General features: G+C 53.3%; 7 protein-coding genes and 1 non-coding gene across 8 annotated transcripts; 4 read left to right on the forward strand and 4 right to left on the reverse strand.

Moving 5' to 3' along the window:
- Nucleotides 1-315: 315 nt before the first annotated feature.
- Nucleotides 316-1,417, reverse strand: HMPREF1120_01668 (ubiquitin-conjugating enzyme E2; the record flags this gene model as incomplete). Its single annotated transcript, XM_009155689.1, has 3 exons — nt 316-1,151; nt 1,218-1,312; nt 1,362-1,417. 3 exons carry the CDS (start codon nt 1,415-1,417, stop codon nt 316-318), a joined length of 987 nt encoding a protein of 328 aa, XP_009153937.1.
- Nucleotides 1,418-1,781: 364 nt separating this feature from the next.
- HMPREF1120_01669 (uncharacterized protein) lies at nt 1,782-2,639 on the reverse strand (the record flags this gene model as incomplete). Its single annotated transcript, XM_009155690.1, has 1 exon — nt 1,782-2,639. The coding sequence occupies one exon, from the start codon at nt 2,637-2,639 to the stop codon at nt 1,782-1,784; it is 858 nt and encodes a 285-aa protein (XP_009153938.1).
- Nucleotides 2,640-4,673: 2,034 nt separating this feature from the next.
- On the forward strand, nt 4,674-7,256 carry HMPREF1120_01670 (uncharacterized protein; the record flags this gene model as incomplete). Its single annotated transcript, XM_009155691.1, has 1 exon — nt 4,674-7,256. One exon carries the CDS (start codon nt 4,674-4,676, stop codon nt 7,254-7,256), a length of 2,583 nt encoding a protein of 860 aa, XP_009153939.1.
- A 726-nt stretch (nt 7,257-7,982) lies between these two features.
- On the forward strand, nt 7,983-8,054 carry HMPREF1120_09291. Its single transcript has one exon. It is a non-coding gene; the product is annotated as a tRNA-Glu (tRNA).
- A 214-nt stretch (nt 8,055-8,268) lies between these two features.
- HMPREF1120_01671 (lactam utilization protein lamB) lies at nt 8,269-9,528 on the reverse strand. Its single transcript, XM_009155692.1, has 3 exons — nt 9,274-9,528; nt 9,047-9,218; nt 8,269-8,996 (listed from the first exon to the last, which is right to left on the reverse strand). The coding sequence occupies exons 1-3, from the start codon at nt 9,328-9,330 to the stop codon at nt 8,458-8,460; spliced, it is 768 nt and encodes a 255-aa protein (XP_009153940.1). The 5' UTR covers nt 9,331-9,528; the 3' UTR covers nt 8,269-8,457.
- Nucleotides 9,529-9,872: 344 nt separating this feature from the next.
- On the forward strand, nt 9,873-13,804 carry HMPREF1120_01672 (urea carboxylase; the record flags this gene model as incomplete). The annotated part of the gene is made up of 4 exons (XM_009155693.1): nt 9,873-10,337; nt 10,388-12,829; nt 12,905-13,481; nt 13,566-13,804. 4 exons carry the CDS (start codon nt 9,873-9,875, stop codon nt 13,802-13,804), a joined length of 3,723 nt encoding a protein of 1,240 aa, XP_009153941.1.
- HMPREF1120_01673 (carbonyl reductase (NADPH)) lies at nt 13,466-15,450 on the reverse strand. The gene has a single exon (XM_009155694.1). The coding sequence runs from the start codon at nt 15,061-15,063 to the stop codon at nt 14,185-14,187; it is 879 nt and encodes a 292-aa protein (XP_009153942.1). The 5' UTR covers nt 15,064-15,450; the 3' UTR covers nt 13,466-14,184.
- A 359-nt stretch (nt 15,451-15,809) lies between these two features.
- On the forward strand, nt 15,810-17,798 carry HMPREF1120_01674 (electron-transferring-flavoprotein dehydrogenase; the record flags this gene model as incomplete). The annotated part of the gene is made up of 2 exons (XM_009155695.1): nt 15,810-17,638; nt 17,699-17,798. The coding sequence occupies 2 exons, from the start codon at nt 15,810-15,812 to the stop codon at nt 17,796-17,798; spliced, it is 1,929 nt and encodes a 642-aa protein (XP_009153943.1).
- Between the last annotated feature and the right edge of the window lie 577 nt (nt 17,799-18,375).

Consider the following 18,375-nt stretch of genomic DNA (forward strand, 5'->3'; position numbering starts at 1 on the left):
TGGACTGTAACTAAGACAAGGCCAAGAGGTATGCTCCGTAGCGTACGGTTGTGAAGATCGAAACACAAAATGCTGAACTGGAACAGCAGCGAGAAGACAATGTCTGACGCCGACCAGTACCCAACGGCAGGAGCGTCTCGGCAGCCTCAGGTTCATTCAAGTCCAACAAGGTAGCAGGAGCATCCAAACCACGGCCATTCTTGTGAGCACTGGCAGTCCTATCCAACTGAATGATGCGGCTTCCAAGAGAGCCGCAATCGACCCTGGCATTTCCTGGAGCACAAGGTAATTGTTGACCAGAAGTAGAAGCAAGCTTCAGGGTCGGTTCGGTGTATCATATATCTTTATAGCAGCTCTGACGGCTTCGAGATGTTCTTCGTCCAGCTTAGAGAAGCGGATCTGCCGGTCCGCGGCCAGCAGCATCTTCTGGTGCGGATCGAGGTTTCTCATGTCGGCACTAACATTCGCAGCTCCGCCGCCTCCAAACAGGGCGCCCTCACTCACACTTGCTTGGATGCCGTTGTGCACCCGTGATTCCCATACACCATCCCATTTCCAATCCCCGGGATGCTTTGGGGAAGGACTTGCACCAGCACCAGTTTCCACGTCAGAGATATTGGGCCGGGCATCATTGTTCGCAAGCCCTCGATGTGCGCGCCAGGCATGCCATGCGCTTGGGTCACCAGCCGCATCGAGCGGTATTGTGTCCAGAAACTTTTCATCCTGAAACGCATCCTGGAAGTGATGCAACACGTCCAAAATGAGATGTTTTCGGTCTTTACCCAAGTGCTGGGATGTTGCATTTGTAAAAGTACTTTTCATGCCTGCAGCGGACCGGCCGCCCGGCGGTGTAGCATCATGATCCTGCTCTGTCAGGTCAAGACCCTCATTCGCTTTGACGTTTGTGTCGGTCCATCGAAACCACGCTGGAAATCCATGCCGCAGACTGAATGCCCCTGGGGGAAGGCGGTCCGTATCCAAAGCGCTCAAGGTCGAGGATGCATCGCCGGTACTAGCACTGAAGGTGTACGTCGTCAAAGGCACCACCAACGGATGAAATATATCGCTCGAAAGAGTTACAAGTGGAGGGAGATCAGGGTACGTGTCCGGAAACGTGATTTGAAAGCGAAGCACAGCTCCGGCGTAAGGCCCTGCAGTGCCCTTGCAAGTCAGCTTTCCTCCGCCGAAAGAATGATGCCGTTGTTAACGGCATTTACCTTTATGGACAAACAGCACCCCTGCCCAGAGCCATGGTTTACCTGGAGTAAGGGACAGATAGATACCCGCCGGACAGCTGTCTCTCAGTGCAGAGCTGTCGGCGGTGGTCAGTACAGGCGGCCAACAAGCGAAAAACCACTCACAAGTCCAGCACCAGCAGCTGTCGACGAAACGAGGGGAGCAGAGGAGCGTTGGACATTGTTGTGAAGGAAGAGACGCAGTCGGAGAAGCGTTGTCTGGAACTTGAAGGCGGCCGGGGCCAGGATCAGCATGTCCGCCCCACGTCCGCGCCCAGAAACGGGGGGTTACAGGAACACCACGCTTCCGCTGTCAGCCTCAGCAAATCGCGCCCAGGCACTGTCATGGGACTGGCCGCGATATAAATACTGTGAGACAGAACGATCATTTGTGGAGTATCAACAATCGCCTTGTTGAACAATAATGGTGGTTCGCTGGCCAATCGGTGGGCTATTCTCACACAACTCACACAACTATCAAAAATTGGGTATCAAACAATTCGTTCTATGCATGTCGTCAAAAGAGAAACGCTCGATGAGCAAGCCTCAGAGGGCTAATGAGGCTCTTTTTCGACTCCGAGAAACCTCGTCAAGCCCATCGCTAAGTCCTCCAGCAATTCCTTCAACAAGCCAGGACCCGAAATCGACAAAGGCACTTCCGACTCGGCCTTCTTTGAACCGGAGGAATGCATTGTGGAGTTCCAACCCACGTTCACCCAGGCTAGATGTCATATCTAGACTATTGGTGATAACTCTCTCGGTGACTTGATGGTGGCGCTCAAATTGCAGCACCCGATTAAGCAAGGTCATCAGCAAAGGAAGGAATAGTAAGAGAGAGGCGAAGAGCCAGCACACCGCTTGAGCGATGACCTGCCTCAAGGCGTTCGGTGGTGGCTGACCGTGTCCATCTCGAGCCTCTCCCGAGGGGACTATCAACTGAGGGCCCATGCTGGCGCGGAGCGATTCTACCTCCAGGGACGTCAAATCTGGAGGCAAGGCCATGTGCATGTACCTCAGCGCATCAATCTGCATACTCCGAAGAGTACTGGGGTCACCGCCTTGTTCAGCTTGTGCTCTAGCAGCCATGCATAGCCTTCCTCCGGTAGCAGCCACCTCCCAGTCGACCCCAGATCGGTTTTCTATTTGTGGCAGCATCTTGAGACTGAGTTCTCGAGGACAGATGTTGGAGTCGAGGCTCTCGGGCCCAAGCATGGGCGTGCTGGCACCACTGGGCGGCACTGTGGCAGCGAAGCCTGAAGGACTCTCCCTCTCTTTGCTGATGTCGACGCAGGAAAATGTAAATGCTTTCTTCCTGGTGGGGGCCGCAAGGAATACGACGGCCTTCGCGGAGTGCCGAAGCGATGTCAACACCGGTATTCTCGATCGCACGACGGAAGGGATCATGGTATAGAGGCTGGACTGGTTCACGTCCTCACAAGGGATAGTGCTCGCGCCCATCAGGGCCCTGTCTGTCTGGCTCATGGCGTTGACTCTGTGGGTAGCGGCCTGAAGGAATCTCACGGATAGCGATGCAGATGAGGGAGCGATAACTCAAGTGAAAGGTTCACGACATGAAAAGGGCGAAGATACGGACTTATTGAGGCTTTGCTCGTCTTTGGGATATTTTCACATGCCGTGCATCACCGTGCACTGCACCACAGCATCGGGGAGACAGCAGAGCATGGCCATGTCGAGACTTGAGATTAGTTCGCACGGTCTGTGGTCTTGTTTGAAGAAGAGTGGGATGGTGCGGGCCAGAGGAGGCGCGTCGAAGTCTTTCACATGCAAAATTCGCTATTTCGGGTGGCTATGGGCCTTTCAGAGCACTGCCAGTGCCCAGCCTTTGGCACGTTCTCGCCAGGCGCTACAAGGAGCATCTTCGGTTACTCGGAGATCGGGTGAGATAGGAGAAAGTTCGCTGTTATCAACATCCAATGGCTGAGAATCTCGTCGTCCCATTTTGTCCAAGGATATATAGTATCAAAATAATTAACAGCATGCTAGCAGTCCTCTCTTGTAATCTACTACTGCAGTGGTAGGTAGCGAATATGGGGGAAGATCAAACTGCTCATGTGAAAGGTTTGCCAACTCATGAAGGTCTTCAGAATAATCTTAGTCATCTGCCTGCAACTGTGAAAGGAACGCAATAACATTAACATTTCTCCGAGCCGCCATTTTGGTTAGGAAAATTCCAGTTGTAGCGGACATAGATCTGCTTGCCATGTATTGCAGTATGGTATCAGAAGACAAGAAGACCCAGCCCACTTGTTCGCCAATATACAAGTGTAGTGCTGCGATGATGAAGAGAGATCAAGGGCGGGCGGGTCCGGCTTCTTGTCGCCGTCTAAAGGAGAAGCCTTTGCTTTCATAGCAGGCATCAATGTACTCATCACTGTATACTACCTGGTATCAATTGAGAGGACGATGTCGTCGAGGGTTCGAGGATCCGCAACCCCGTGTTGCAACAATAAAGTGACCCAGACGCTCAACACATGTATATACTGGCGTGAAGCCTCATCGTCTTGCGCCGGAGAGAGCTTACCAGGTAGTGAGCTAGAGTGCCGTTGAGCAGTGTAGGGCTTGGATTGACAGAATTCGCCCGAAGGGGTCTCGTACAGTACTTTCCAGCTAGGTGCAGTGGGTGCCTGTCTAGAGCAGCAGGATGTTTAGAGGATAATAACTGAAGAATTAATTTATGGGCGTACGCAGCCGGTAGGGAGGACTCAATCAGCCAACCCGAACATGGTGCAGACCACCTGCGACCAGACATGATTTCATTCACCATTCAAGGCGGTCAACTTACTCCCATAGCTCCAAGGCAAGGTGATTACAAACACGAGACTACCTGGCTATCTCTGAACGCGCTGCCCAATGACTATGTCCGGTCGATATAATAAAAATCCAGTGATCAAGTTGCAGCTCGCCTGAGAGTGACGAACATACCAGGGCGACCTCAAACCGCTGTTTGCTGATCGATTGGCTGATGCTTTAATAGTATTCGTTCTCGAAGGCCATGGGTACTGTGTATAGCGCCTAGGTAATATTAGACAACCCGCTGACCAAGAAAGTTTGCCCTGCTGTGCTGGCTGGGGATGGTGCGGGAGGGTGAAGGGGTCCCTCACACGAGCAGGGCCCCGTATCAATTGGTCAACACCCATGTCAGGTTGTCGTCCGAAGGGCGTGCATGGCCAAGTCCCCTTGCACCGAATAAAGACAAGAGATGCCTGAGGAGTCATCATTTCCGTCCCCACCGAACTGCGGAGCATTGCAACTGTCCGACTACCTAGGGAAGGCTGAATATCTCACGCCCTCGCTGTCCGGTTCCTCATCCTCTTCTTTCATCTCAATATTATTCTTCAAAGCAGGAAGGAAAAGGAACGGACTGAGGGCGATTGTCCATCCTTGAGTAGATCCTCGAGTTGCGGGGTTTGATTCAAGATGGAATACTTCAACTTCGAGGACGCTTCCCATGCCATTACGGCATTGGATCTGGACGACTGCTCCTCGCTTATGGGGGAGGCCAACGAGGCGGATGCTACAGATTGCTACGAGTCACTCTTCTTCGACAAGTCCAATCCCCTACCGGCACAGCAGCCATCGTCGTCGGCTCCAAAGATCGTCAAACTAAAATTAATCAACAATGTGGAAATCGAGGCCATTCCGCATACCACCGATGGTACCAATGACTTCGTCCCCATGTTTCGTGCTAAAGAGTCGTGCGAACTGTGTGCGAGAATGGGATTGGACTGCTTCTTGGCCACGAGAGGATCGCTAGTTGCCGGGTGTACGTGCTGTATCTCCCTGTATCGGGAATGCAGCTTTGTCCATCCCAAGATCCCTAAAGGGTTCGTCAGCACTTTCCCGGGCATTACAGAAGATCAACAAGTCTGCGAGGGCAGCCTGTCTGAACGTAGGAAGGCCATGAAATCTATGGAGGAAGGACGGGGCCGCAAGACAGGGGCACGATTTCCAAGGGATGCAGTCAAGATCTTGAAGCAGTGGCTCGCGGAACATGCGGACCACCCATACCCCAATGAAAGGGAAAAAGACGAACTCAAACAAGTCACGGGCCTGAAGAGAAGCCAGATCTCGAATTGGCTGGCCAATGCCCGGAGAAGGGGCAAGGTCCGACCTGCTTCGGGACCGTCGTCGCCGATGCTAGGAGCCATCGACATCCCTCCAAGGCCTGACAACCCTGATATCGCGGACCTGAACCCTCTGGACAGATGGAAGGCCTCGCCGCCGGAACACGAACCTGCTTCCATGACTGCCATCGCCAGAGCCGTCACGTCGACGCCCCTCCCGCAAAGGAACTCTTCTCAGTCCAGCCTTCACGGGTCCAGGGCGAGTTCGAAGCAGGCTTCCAGCGAAGATGATTCCTCCTTCTCCATGTTCCGAGCCCCATCCGTGAGCAGTTTCGGAACTCGAGAGTCGAGCAACAGCGACCTCACCTTTGCATCTTCACGCTCCAACAGATCGAAAGGATCATTCGCCTCATCACAAGATCGACGCAGGCGCAGGAGAGCTCCCATGACCCAGAGGGCAGTTACACAACAGTCCAAGTCCAAAAGTGCCAGGATCTTCCAGTGCACCTTCTGCACCGATTCCTTCCCTGCAAAGTATGACTGGCAGCGTCATGAGAAATCATTGCATTTGGCATTGGAACGCTGGACATGCTGTCCCAATGGCGGAACCATGATCGATGCCCTGACAGGCGTGGAGATATGTGCCTTTTGTCGCGAGGCAAACCCCACCGCCGACCATTTAGAAACGCACAACTTCACGGCGTGTCAAGAAAAGACGGTGCAAGAACGCACTTTCTATAGGAAAGATCATCTGAGCCAGCATCTCAAACTGATGCACAATGCAAAGCTGCAGTCGCATATGGATACGTGGAAATCGACCACCAACGAGATCAAATCATCGTGCGGCTTTTGCCCGTCCAAGTTCACCACTTGGCAGCAGCGCGCCGACCATCTCGCTGCCCATTTCCGCAACGGCGCAGACATGAGCATGTGGTCCAATGGTTGGGGGTTCGAACCTTACGTCGAAAGACTGGTCGAGAACGCCTTGCCTCCGTACCTTATCGGCCACGAGAGGATGACCATGGAACCATACGTTGCCAGAGCGCAGGCCACACCGTCCTCCAACACGGACGCAGGCTTGACCAACGGCACGTCCGCTGCCGATGGCTCCGAGCCTGAGCAGATCGTCAAAGATTCCAATTGCTGGGGTCGTCTCGAGCAGGAACTGACCAAGTATGTATCGCAGCAGAGGGCTGCAGGCAAGATCCCGACCGACTCGGAACTCCAGGATCGCGCCCGCATCATTATTTTCGAAGACAACGATCCTTGGAACTGGACCGTTGCCGACAACAAGCAGTGGCTCGACACTTTCAAGTATCAGCGTGGGCTGACTGATGCCCCTGAAGCCACGAGCGTGCCTTCACTGGCCGAGGTGCCGGTCATGGCCCCCTATGTCATCCCGGGCGGCTTGAAGTCCAAATCTCCCAGCGCATGTCCAGGAGGCAAAGGCACTCCAAGACCGAGTTCACTGCGGAGTCTGTCCTCCCCAGACTCTCATCCTTACGGGGTTACGGGAGTCGGCCCGCATAGCGGCAGTGCTCTCACCTCTGCCACAGCGGCGAACTTTGATCCACAGATGGACTTTGACTTTGACAGCATCGACTTCAGCGGTCTTGATCTTGGCATAATGGACGACATGGACTTCGATGTTGGGTTGCACGGTCATCTGGAGAACCCAGTTGGCTCCACGGGAATGCATGCGTCAAGCACGACGGCCGTCGCTCCCAACACCACAGTACCATTCTCGACGAGCGTCCCAGGACATGCAATTTTTGGATCATATACCTTCGGCTCCACGATGGGGCAAGGGACAGACATACCAGTACAACAACCATACGCGCAGCAGCAGCCTGCTCAACCACAAGAGTTTATGACAACACAAGAATTGAACAATTTGGCAGGGACAGGTTATATGGGAACAACTGGGTTTCACTGAATATTTTGGACAGCTGATTGACTGTGACTGACGGAGTCTTGGGATAATGTGACTTTGGTGGCGATTATGATATATATAATGCGAGACGGCTCACCGGTCTTATACTATATCCTACAATTAGAAAATATATGATTCATTCTTCAAGGTGGTGGGTGTACAGGGCGCACTGCGTAACAGATGTAGGGCGCAGGGCGTGTGCTCTCCCTGTGATGATCAAGCAATGCTTCCCAGAATACAGTCCTTGGATCAGGTATCTCATGATTCGTAATCACCACTTACTCATCTATACGTACCCTTGTAGGTAGCAGATCCTTCCAGCCGGTGCAGAGTTGCGGTTTGTGCTGAGTGGTTAGGCAGATATCCAGAAATATATTTAAGTGAGAACTAGATAATTTATCGCTCCCAGGACTACAAGAAACAACACCTTCGGACAGCAACGGCACATTGATTTAGACCTATATGCGTGCCCAGTAAGGTGCGGTTATAGCTGGCACAAGCTACACTGTCAATACCTGTAGAGTACGGTAGCAATGAGCCTTCAATTCCTGGATGAGAGTCTGGTCGAAGGGCAAGAATAGTATAGGTCACAGAAATTGAGTTCACGTGGTCTAAAGTCACGCGGTCTCAATCAGTCCCACTCTTTTAGCCAAATCTGTAGGGCTATAATGTAATTGCGTGAAATCTCTTTCAACAATCACTCGAGAGCCATCACAAGTGGCTCCTCCATCCTCGATGGTGTAATGGTCAACATCGGTCGCTCTCACCGACCAGCTCTGGGTTCGATTCCCAGTCGGGGAGATTTTCTTTTTGTCCGTTTGCTTTTTTCCTCCTTCACCTCTTTTTGTAAGTCGAAACTCGTGCTGTCCGCATTTGAAAAGATGTTCACCATATTCTTTTTTTTTGGAGATCTCAATCTCTGCTTAGCCTTCGACTAATTATTCTGCTTGGAGAATATAACCACTGCACTACTTGAATCTTGCCTTATCACGTGGCTGAGTATTACTACGTTGTGTTTGGACTTCCAAGAAATTCATGTTGAAGTTGTGCTGTTCATGATTATTATGACGGACCTAAATATCGGATAGTTATCAAAAGGGACAATTTGATTAATGGCAGTGCTGCTTATCAGGTTGGTTCTGTAAAGCGTCGACTTGCCTGACCCTCTCTTCAATACTGCTTTGCAAATCCCTAGCGCCAGCTTTTATCTTCCATGCTTTTGATTGAACTCATCAATGACCTCTTTCGTGGTCTTGATGATGCCAAGGCAGCCTGGCGAGTCAGAATGGCAGCAAATACTGATGGGATAGTCCTTGACGGGCAGCTTCACGGTGCTGCCATCCGTTGCAGTCACCGACTGCGTATTCAGCTGCTGACTGACGTGCTTCCTGACATCCTCCAAATTCCACGGCTTCTTCTTCCTATCAATAACGAGCATTCCCTGGTTGTCATATTTGACATCGCCGTACAACTCGGCCCAGAAGGTGATCCCAAGGTCATTGGCCGCCTTCTCCATGTTGGTGCCAGGCAAGCCGAAGACAGGAACTCCCTTAGGAATGCCCTCCATGACTGCTCTGGCAATCTCGTAATCCCGGCACATCATGCCATACAGAATGCCATGCGGCTTGACGTGGTGTAGCGGTACGCCTTCTCTGTCGAGGAAACCTTTCAAAGCGCCGACTTGGTAGACGGTGATGGCCGTCAATTCCTCCGGACTCATCTTAATCTCACGGCGACCGAACCCTTGAAATGTTCAACAGCACGCACTTGTTCCTGGAACTGGGGGTACAAACCTTGAATGTCTGGCAGTCCTGGATGAGCGCCGACTTTGACATTATATTTCTTACAATTGCGGACGGTTTCTTGCATAATCAACGGGTCGCCCGCGTGGAAGCCGCATGCAATATTGGCATGGTCTATGAGAGGTAGAAGCTCCAAGTCCGGACCACACACATAGTTCCCATACTATGGTCGGATCAGTAACAGCTGGCATAATGCGATGAGGATTGCTGCAACTTACAGCCTCGCCCAGATCTACGTTGAGAAGGGCCTTGTGTTTGATTGGTGGAGCAGCCATTTTTGAAGGCGGATACGTTACTAGGTCCACCGGCTGCAGTGTACCTTCGACGAGGACAAAATAATGCAAACCCAGAGCGTCGGTAGCCGGGATCAAATATACTCGAACAAACAGTCCTACCTAGGTAGTGAGCCCGTTCAAGCAATTGCTCCGGTCTGCCGGAACCGCAGCATCTTATACGGGACCGCTATACCAGATCCCATATAACGTCACGCCAGCGGAGATGAACGAAGGAGGGGAATATCCACCCCCTCCACCGTCTTGGTACCGTCTGGGGGGTCAATGGGGGGCTCAGGAGGCCTCGGGCTGCGATCAGATCCAATGGAAGTGTTTCCCTGACTACTAGCACTCTCTGATATCGAGGACTCCCATCTGGCATGGCAACTGACAATCCATGATGCGTTTGTACCTCGGGCCTCATCACCCCGGAGCCGCACTTCCAAAGCTGAGGTCTCTCTCTCAACGCACAGCTTCAGCCAGCTCTGCGTCTTCGTCTCTTCTTGTCAGCTAGCAGCGTCTTCAGCATCTTCTCGCAAAGCACGATGGAGAAGATCAAGACCTTGCTCGTTGCAAACCGCGGCGAGATCGCCGTCCGCATTTGCAAGACGGCACGTAAACTTGGCATCAAAACCATCTCCATCTATACCGGCGCCGATGCTGCGTCTGCCCACGTGGGAGCAGCCGACGAAGCCGTCCTCCTTTCTGGACCTGATGCAAAAGGCTACATCGACGGAGAGCACATTGTCGAAATAGCAAAGTCGAAAGGTGCTGACGCTGTGATCCCTGGGTATGGTTTCCTTTCTGAGAACACCGACTTCGCACGCCATGTTGCAGACGCTGGCATGGTCTTCGTAGGACCAAGTCCTAAATGTATCGAGGACTTTGGTATCAAACATACCGCACGTGAACTGGCGGAAAAGGCAGATGTCCCCATCGTCCCAGGAAGCAAAGGCCTGATCAATTCAGAGGAAGAAGCGGTGGCAGAGGCCAAACGTTTAGGGTATCCGGTGAGTCCTCCCGACTTTGTATAGCGTGACTTGATGTCTGACTGTTGCAGGTCATGCTCAAAGCTACAGCAGGCGGAGGCGGTATGGGTTTGATGGCATGCAGTGATGAGAAGGCGGTCCGAGAGTCGTTCAAGACAGTCAAGTCTCGCGGCGAGACGCTGTTCAAAAACTCGGGCCTCTTCATGGAGAGATTTTATCCAGCCGCCCATCACATCGAAGTCCAGGTGTTTGGTAACGGCCAAGGTCAGGCCATCCACTTCGGCGAGCGCGAGTGCTCCATTCAACGTCGACATCAGAAAGTCATCGAGGAATGTCCGAGTCCATTCCTGCCTAAACATCCCGAGCTTCGTGAGAAGCTGGGATCTGCAGCTGTCCGGCTTGCTGAGTCGATCAAATACGGATCAGCGGGCACGATTGAATACCTTGTCGACGACGAGTCTGGAGACTTCTTCTTCCTTGAGATGAACACGCGGCTGCAGGTGGAACACGGCATTACCGAACTATGCTACGGCGTGGATTTGGTGGAACTGATGCTCAAGCAAGCCGATGCCGAACTAAGCGGCAAAAGTGGCCTTGCCGGCGACTATCTTCACAGCCTTCAGCCGAAAGGTCCCACTGGAGCGGCCATCGAAGTCCGAGTGTACGCTGAAAACCCGGCAAAGAACTATGCTCCGTCTCCAGGAACGCTGCAACAAGTGTCGTGGAAGGAAGTGCCAGGGTCGAGAATTGATGGCTGGGTCCATACTGGCACCAAAGTCACCTCGTTCTACGACCCGCTCCTGGCCAAGGTGATGGTGCATGCGCCTAACAGGACCGAGGCCATCAAGCGAATGTCCGAGATGCTCGAGGGCTCCAAGATCTTTGGGCCGCCCACCAACATTGAATTCCTGGCGGAGATTCTCGAAGACAGCACATTCCAAAGCGGGAGAACCATCACCAAGTTCCTCGACACATTTGAGTACAAGCCTCATGCGATCGACGTGCTCCAAGGCGGAGCGTACACTCTGGTTGAAGACTGGCCTGGTCGCCCAACAGTCGGTAAAGGGTTCTCGCACTCCGGGCCAATGGATCCAGTGGCCTTCCGCATCGCCAACGCTCTTGTGGGCAATCCCACGGGCAAAGAAGGGCTCGAGATCACACTGAGCGGACCGGACCTCAGATTCCTCGGGCCAGCAATAGTGGCCCTCTGCGGAGCACCAATGGATGCCAAGTTGGACGGCAAATCGGTGCCCATGTGGACTCGAATCAAGATCAAGGCCGGGCAGCGGCTGACGATAGGGAAGACGACCGGCGGCGGATGCAGATCCTACCTGGGCATCTACGGCGGTCTGCCCAGCATAGCTACCTGGTTTGGGTCCAAGTCTACGGCGCCCATGACAAGCGTGGGCGGCTACCAAGGGCGAGCACTTGCTGCAGGCGATCTTCTGATGATTACCAAAGATGTACCGGATGTCCAAGGTGAACTGAAGCTTCCGGACCACCTGATCCCTGCGTACCCTGCTGAATGGGACTTGTTCGCCATGCCGGGACCGTACGACGAGGGCTACATCACGCCCGAATCGATCGAAGAGTTCTACAACAGCACCTACACGGTCTCGCACAACGCAGCCCGCGGCGGGATTCGACTGCTAGGCCCGAAGCCTAAATGGGCTCGCCCTGACGGTGGCGAAGGAGGGTCTCATCCGTCCAATGTCATCGAGTACGGGTATCCTGTCGGCAGTCTCAACTGGACGGGCGATGATCCATGTTTGTTCCCCGTGGACGCACCGGACTTTGGTGGGTTCGTGTCTGCCACGACCATCGTCAAGGCCGACTACTGGCGAATGGGCCAAATGAAAGCCGGCAACAAGCTGCGCTTCCGGCGAATCTCGTACGAAGACGCGATCGCCCTGCGAAAGGAAGTCGAGTCCTTCCTCGAGCGGATCCACGAGGCATGCAACGGGAAAGCCAAGTTCGAGGACATTTCGCCCTTGAAATACGAGGGACTCCCCCCTTCCACCCAGAACAAAGGGTGGGAACGTGCCGTGATCCACCAGATTCCCGAAAAGGGCAATCAACCACTGGTCTCGTATCGACAGGGCGGCGACGACTTTATCCTAATCGACTACGGCCATGGGTCCTTCGACCTCAACTACCGATGCCGCGCTGTGGCCTTGTACCGCAAACTCAAGGAGGGCCGTGGCGAGATATCGTTTGAGAACGGCGTGCTGCACACCGGCATGGCCAGTGGCAATTCGCTTACTATCTACTTCGACTCTCTCAAGGTGCCCAGACAGAAGATGATGGAGCACCTTCTCAACCTCGAGACCGAGCTCGGCGACTTGAGCGAAGCCAAGTTCCCCAGCCGCAAATATAAACTACCCATCACGTTTGAGAGCGAGCGCCAGAAACAGAGTATCCAGCGATATATCGAGACGCAACGGCCCTATGCGTCGTATTTGCCTGATCCCATGGAGTTTGTCGCAAAGAATAACGCAATGACCATACAGCAGGTAAGCAGTGCCACTCCACAGTCTCATGCAGTACCCGAGTTTTTGTGTATCTATATGTACTAACCGAAAATATAGCTCAAGGACATCTTCACCAAATCGTCCCTAATGGTCGTCGCAGTCGGCTTCTTCGTAGCCCTGCCAATCGCACTCCCCATCGACCCCCGGCAACGGATCCAATGTCCGAAAATGAATCCATCTCGCGTCCACACGCCTGAAGGCCAAGTCGGCTGGGGCGGGTCTTGCATGGCCATCTACAACGTCGAATCGCCTGGCGGATACATGAACACGGGCCTGTCAATCCCCGGCGCCGATATCTTGGGTTACAAGAAGGGATATAGTCCCGACAAACCCTGGCTGTTTGAGGACTTTGATCAAATTACGTTTTATGAAGTCAGCCAGGACGAATACGAGGATATGATGGCCACGTTCCGAAGCGGCCGGTACGAATACCAGTACGAAGACACCGTGTTTGACATGAAGGAACATAATCAGTTGTTGCGCGATACAAAGGACGAGGTCGCCCAGATCCGCGCGAGGCAGCGAGAAGCGCAGGCCGAAATGGGGAAATTGGAACAGGAGTTGCTGGCTAAATGGAACAAGGAGAAGGAAGCTGGCAAAGTCAGCGTCGATACTGTTCAGGAGTTGTTGCATGGTAAGTGTGGACTTGGAGGCCGCAAAGCGGTCTTGATCTCGGTCTGGGCCTCGGGGTTGAGCATTAAATACTAACGTCTGGCAGATCCAAACATCATTCCCGTCGAGGCCCCTCTCAACGCCAACGTCTGGAAAGTCGAGGTCAAGGAAGGCGACGTCATCAAGGCCGACCAAGTCGTTTCCATCCTCGAGGCCATGAAGCTCGAAATCCCCGTCAAGGCCGAGTCCAGCATGGAAGGCGCAAAGGTCGAGAAATTGGTCGTCAAGCCGAATGATGTTATTGAGGCCGGGAAGCCGCTGATGTTGCTGAGGAAATCAGGGTAAAGCTGGCTTGATAAGACGAATAAAGGCTACCTGATAACTTTGGGGTCGAGATGAGCTCGGCATGAAGCACCCAGCTTGAACTGGTGGAACAGCAGCCCGCCGTGCCGCGCGCTTGAAGCAGGTTCTGTAAAGAATTGCCATACTGTATATCCCTTGACGCTTGTACTCATGTATGTATTGTTATATCATTTTACCTCTTCATCCATCGAATACCTAGGTGGGTAGGGCACCGTACATATACTTCAGTTGCGTGACTGAACTTGAAGTAATTCAACTCGTTGGTATCTACTTTGAACTTATATTACCATGGTTCAAAGTCCGCTGCCAGTATAGAGACCGCTGTCGCTGCATTACTGTGCATCATTATGAAGAGGCCACTTTCATGCCTTGGCCCAATCGATCTTCCGCTCATTCTGCCAAAAATCACCATTTGAACCCTTGATATCGCCAATAGCCAACAAGACAGGAGTCTGCGCACCCTCGTCGGGCGTCTTGGTGCCTCGGCCCTTCGTCATATCTGTATTGACATAGCCGGGACAACAGCAATTGATTAGTGTTTTACTTCCAGAGTGGGCATTCTGGCGCGCAATAGTCTTCGTCATTCCAATAACGCCGGCCTTGGACACAGCATACGCCGAACTAGGCCAGTTCTTCTCGTGCTTCCCCTCGGCGACTTCCGAGGTGAATTCCTCCATGAGCTGGGTGATGTCCTCGGGCTTCTGGGCCTGCAGGAATCGAGACCGGATGGAGTTGGAGTATTGAGAGGTCAAATGTCCCACCATGCTCGCCACATTCACCAACCGGCCACCGTCTTTGATATGCGGGAGGATCTGCTGAGTCGCTTCAAGCGTGCCGTAGTAATTGCAATGGAGGGTTTTCTTGACCACGTCAATGTCGAACCCCTGCAGGGCAATTCCCGCGTTGTTGATCAAGAAATCAATTCCCTGAGGATGCTCTTTTTTCAGAAAACTGGCAAAGTCCCGGATACTTTGTGTGCTGTCGATGTCTAATGGGTGGTATTTGACGTCGGTTAGTCCGCCCTGGATGCGTAGTGCTTTGGCCTTTGTGAGTTGCGGATCGGAATGGAGGGACTCCAGGGCGGCTTTGCCTCGCTCTTCGTTTCGTGCCGTCAGGTAGATGAGGAGTGGGCCGTTGTTGTATGCGGATTTGGGATATTGGAGGGCTAGTTGGCGCACAATGGCTATGCCGATGCCTTTGTTGGCGCCTGTTACGGCACCGACCCGGGTGTATGCTGCCATGATTGGGGTATACAGTACAATGGGTGCGAGGTATGTCGAGGGGAGGAGAAATGCAAGGTCAGATAGTAGGTAGATTCGAGTTCAGGTTGTTGAGGAGAGGCCTGCTGGATTACAAATGTCATGGCCTGTGGACGGCTTACCTTGCGCTATACGTATGTTGTACATTGTAGATGTCATCGAGGGCGCGGCTCTGTGCTGACCGAGCACGACGCCAACAGAAGCACCTCAATCCAATGCACCGATCGGTCATCGTTCTGTCGCTGAGAGCCATGTGCGCCTACAAGCTGCAAAGCTGGTCTCATGTATGTTACTTGCATGTTGCTCAGTATTTCAACTGAGCGCATGTCTGGCAACTTGAACGGCCAGAATAGCGCAGACAGAGCCCAGCCAGATTAATCGGCGTGACGACCGTTGACCGCGGCCGCTGATGCCGAAAGCGCAACGACAGCCGCCGGGACTCGGATTCGAGGGCTTCGGGATGCCGAGCCTGTTTGCTTTGGTTCACATTGCCGCTTATTGGTGGGTGATTCTCGCCGGGCTTCTGGGTCCCAGTTCCAGGGCCGAGGCTAAGCGTGTGCGACACAGCTAATTAATTGCGACTGACGTCTTCGGAATAGACCTGCCACATTCAACTCGAAAGCTTTGCGGCCTCGATGCTGGATTTCTCTCTCCTGTAAACAGTTGAGACCAGTCCAGTTTCCCCTCTGTTTGGAACTGCTGTCGTGGGCGCGACGGGATCCTCATCCATGGCTTCCAAACATGTCTCCAAGCCTCTGTTGAGGCTGGCCAATCCATCTCATCAGCCATGCCGCTCCTTCTCCAGACCCGCGACGTCGCTATTGTCTAGCAACACGACGACCACAACCTTCCCCGCACGACCGAGAGCGCTTGCAACCCGGAGCACGAGACCAGCAGTATTTGTTGCCGGCCAGAGACGATCGATATCTGCAAGTCTGCAGCGTCGGTATGCCGACGTCGAGGTTGACGAAGGGTTCGACCCGGCCAGCATAGAGCGGGAGTCGGACGAGGTCGATGTGTGCATTGTGGGCGCAGGGCCCGCTGGCTTAAGTGCTGCAATCCGGTTAAAACAGCTGGCCAATGAGGCGGGAAACGAAGAATTCCGAGTGGTGGTCTTGGAAAAGGCCGGCGAGGTGGGCGCACACATCTTGTCAGGGAACGTGCTGGAGCCAAGGGCGATCAATGAGTTGATCCCGGACTGGCTGGCCGAGGACAATGAAAACAGATTCACAGGCGCCACGCCTGCCGGGTCGGACAAGATGCGCTTCTTGACCAAGACCGGCGCCCTTCCTCTGCCCGCGCCCCCACAGATGCACAACAAGGGAAACTACATTATCAGTCTAAGTCAATTCGTCAAATGGCTCGGCGAGCGCGCTGAAGAGGTGGGAGTCGAGATCTACGCTGGCTTCGCCGGGGCCGAGATACTCTACAACCATGAGGGTGCGGTCAAGGGCGTCGCGACTAATGACCAAGGTGTTGGACGGGATGGCAAGGCCAAACCAAACTTCGAACGGGGTATGGAGTTCCATGCGCGAGTCACCTTGCTGGCCGAGGGATGCCATGGTAGCCTCACGAAACAGGTCTCCAAGAAGTACGACCTCCGAAGGGATTGCCAGCCGCAGACGTATGGCCTGGGAGTGAAAGAGGTGTGGGAGATCCAGCCCGAAAAGTTCAAGAAGGGCGAAATCTCTCACACCATGGGCTACCCTTTGTCCAGAGACACATACGGCGGCGGTTGGATGTATCACTTCGGCGACAACCTTGTGAGTTTGGGGCTAGTCGTCGGCCTGGACTATTCAAACCCTTGGATTTCTCCATACGGCGAATTCCAAAGGATGAAACTGCACCCATTCTATAGGTCGGTACTGGAAGGCGGCAAATGTATCGCATATGGAGCTCGGGCTCTGAACGAGGGCGGATTCCAGTCTATACCCAAGTGTGCATTTCCTGGTGGAGCATTAATCGGCGACACTGCTGGATTCCTCAACGTGCCCAAGATCAAAGGCACGCACACGTCAATGAAATCGGGCATGTTGGCTGCCGAAGCAGCGTTTGAAGCCCTGAACAACAACAAGGCTGAAGCCACGATCTTCCTGTATAACTACGAGGACGCCCTGCGAGAGAGCTGGATCTGGCCGGAGCTCAAAGCTGTGCGAAACATGCGTCCATCATTTCACAACCCCCTCGGGATTTATGGCGGCATCATGTACTCTGGACTGGAGGCCTTCCTGTTCCGCGGCCATACGCCTTGGACATTGAAGCACAAAAAGCCCGACTGGGCCAACACAAAGCCTGCCGATGAGTGTCCCAAGATCGAGTATCCCAAGCCGGATGGCGAAATCACTTTCGACATTCTGACCAGTGTGTCCCGGACGGGAACGAACCACGAGGAAGATCAGCCCGTCCACTTGCAGGTTAAAGATTGGGAAGAACATGCCCGGAAAGAATGGCCCAAGTACAAAGGCGTGGAGAATCGCTTTTGTCCCGCTGGAGTGTATGAATATGTTGAGGATGACACCAAGGATGTTGGAGTGAGATTTCAGATCAATGCCCAGAAGTGAGTTTCCGCCCACGTGTATCTGATTTGCTTGCTCGCTGTTACTAACAATGTATCCAGTTGCATCCACTGCAAAACCTGCGACATCAAGGTGCCTGATCAGGACATCAACTGGCAGACTCCTCAGGGTGGCGAAGGGCCGAGTTACAGTATTACTTGAGCGCCCGTTGGGACGGACGAAAAGCCTCTCAGATTGCTGGCTACTTCACCATAACGCGTTGTTGATATTGGCGTGGAAGCCCTCATGCGGGCTTGGAGGGCAACGAGCGTGCATGACAAAATGTTGTAACAGTAAAGGCATGCTTGTTAGTTTCAGAGCAGTCATAGTAGCCGAACCTACCGTTGGATGCGTTGCATCGATATCTAGCCAAGTCGGACGTTTTTCCTGCTCAAGCAGTGCTCCTTGTCTCTCCGGATCAGAAATCGGACTCGTTTCGAGCCTCCACAAAGTTTAGTGGCTTTCGTATATGCATGATTAGTCCCGGCGGAATCTCCTGGGGAGTTCGGTGAAGTTACCCGGCGCTTGTCCGATTGAGGTGGCAGCCGTCAATTCTGGCATTTCCGGACGGTATTCTGCTTCGTCAGAACAACTGTCGTGAACAGTAACCCAGCCGTATCCGTGTATGTACTTGTAGCATAGTGAATCTTTGCCGTCCGAAGACTTTGATGGCCCTAACCTGGGGATGGACCTGCCCATGGGGCCATGAAGATGGGGTGCGGCCTGGTCATAGCTGAAG

This window comes from Exophiala dermatitidis, assembly GCF_000230625.1.
Source record: "Exophiala dermatitidis NIH/UT8656 unplaced genomic scaffold supercont1.2, whole genome shotgun sequence".
In the NCBI taxonomy this organism is placed as follows: Eukaryota; Fungi; Ascomycota; class Eurotiomycetes; order Chaetothyriales; family Herpotrichiellaceae; genus Exophiala; species Exophiala dermatitidis.

Coding starts and splice junctions, on each gene's coding strand:
- HMPREF1120_01671 (XM_009155692.1), bottom strand. CDS start 9,330: ATGGCTGCTCCACCAATCAAACACAAGGCCCTTCTCAACGTAGATCTG. Junction 9,219..9,273: donor ACGTAGATCTGGGCGAGGCT/GTAAGTTGCAGC, acceptor ATCCGACCATAG/TATGGGAACTATGTGTGTGG. Junction 8,997..9,046: donor AGGACTGCCAGACATTCAAG/GTTTGTACCCCC, acceptor GAACATTTCAAG/GGTTCGGTCGCCGTGAGATT.
- HMPREF1120_01673 (XM_009155694.1), bottom strand. CDS start 15,063: ATGGCAGCATACACCCGGGTCGGTGCCGTAACAGGCGCCAACAAAGGC.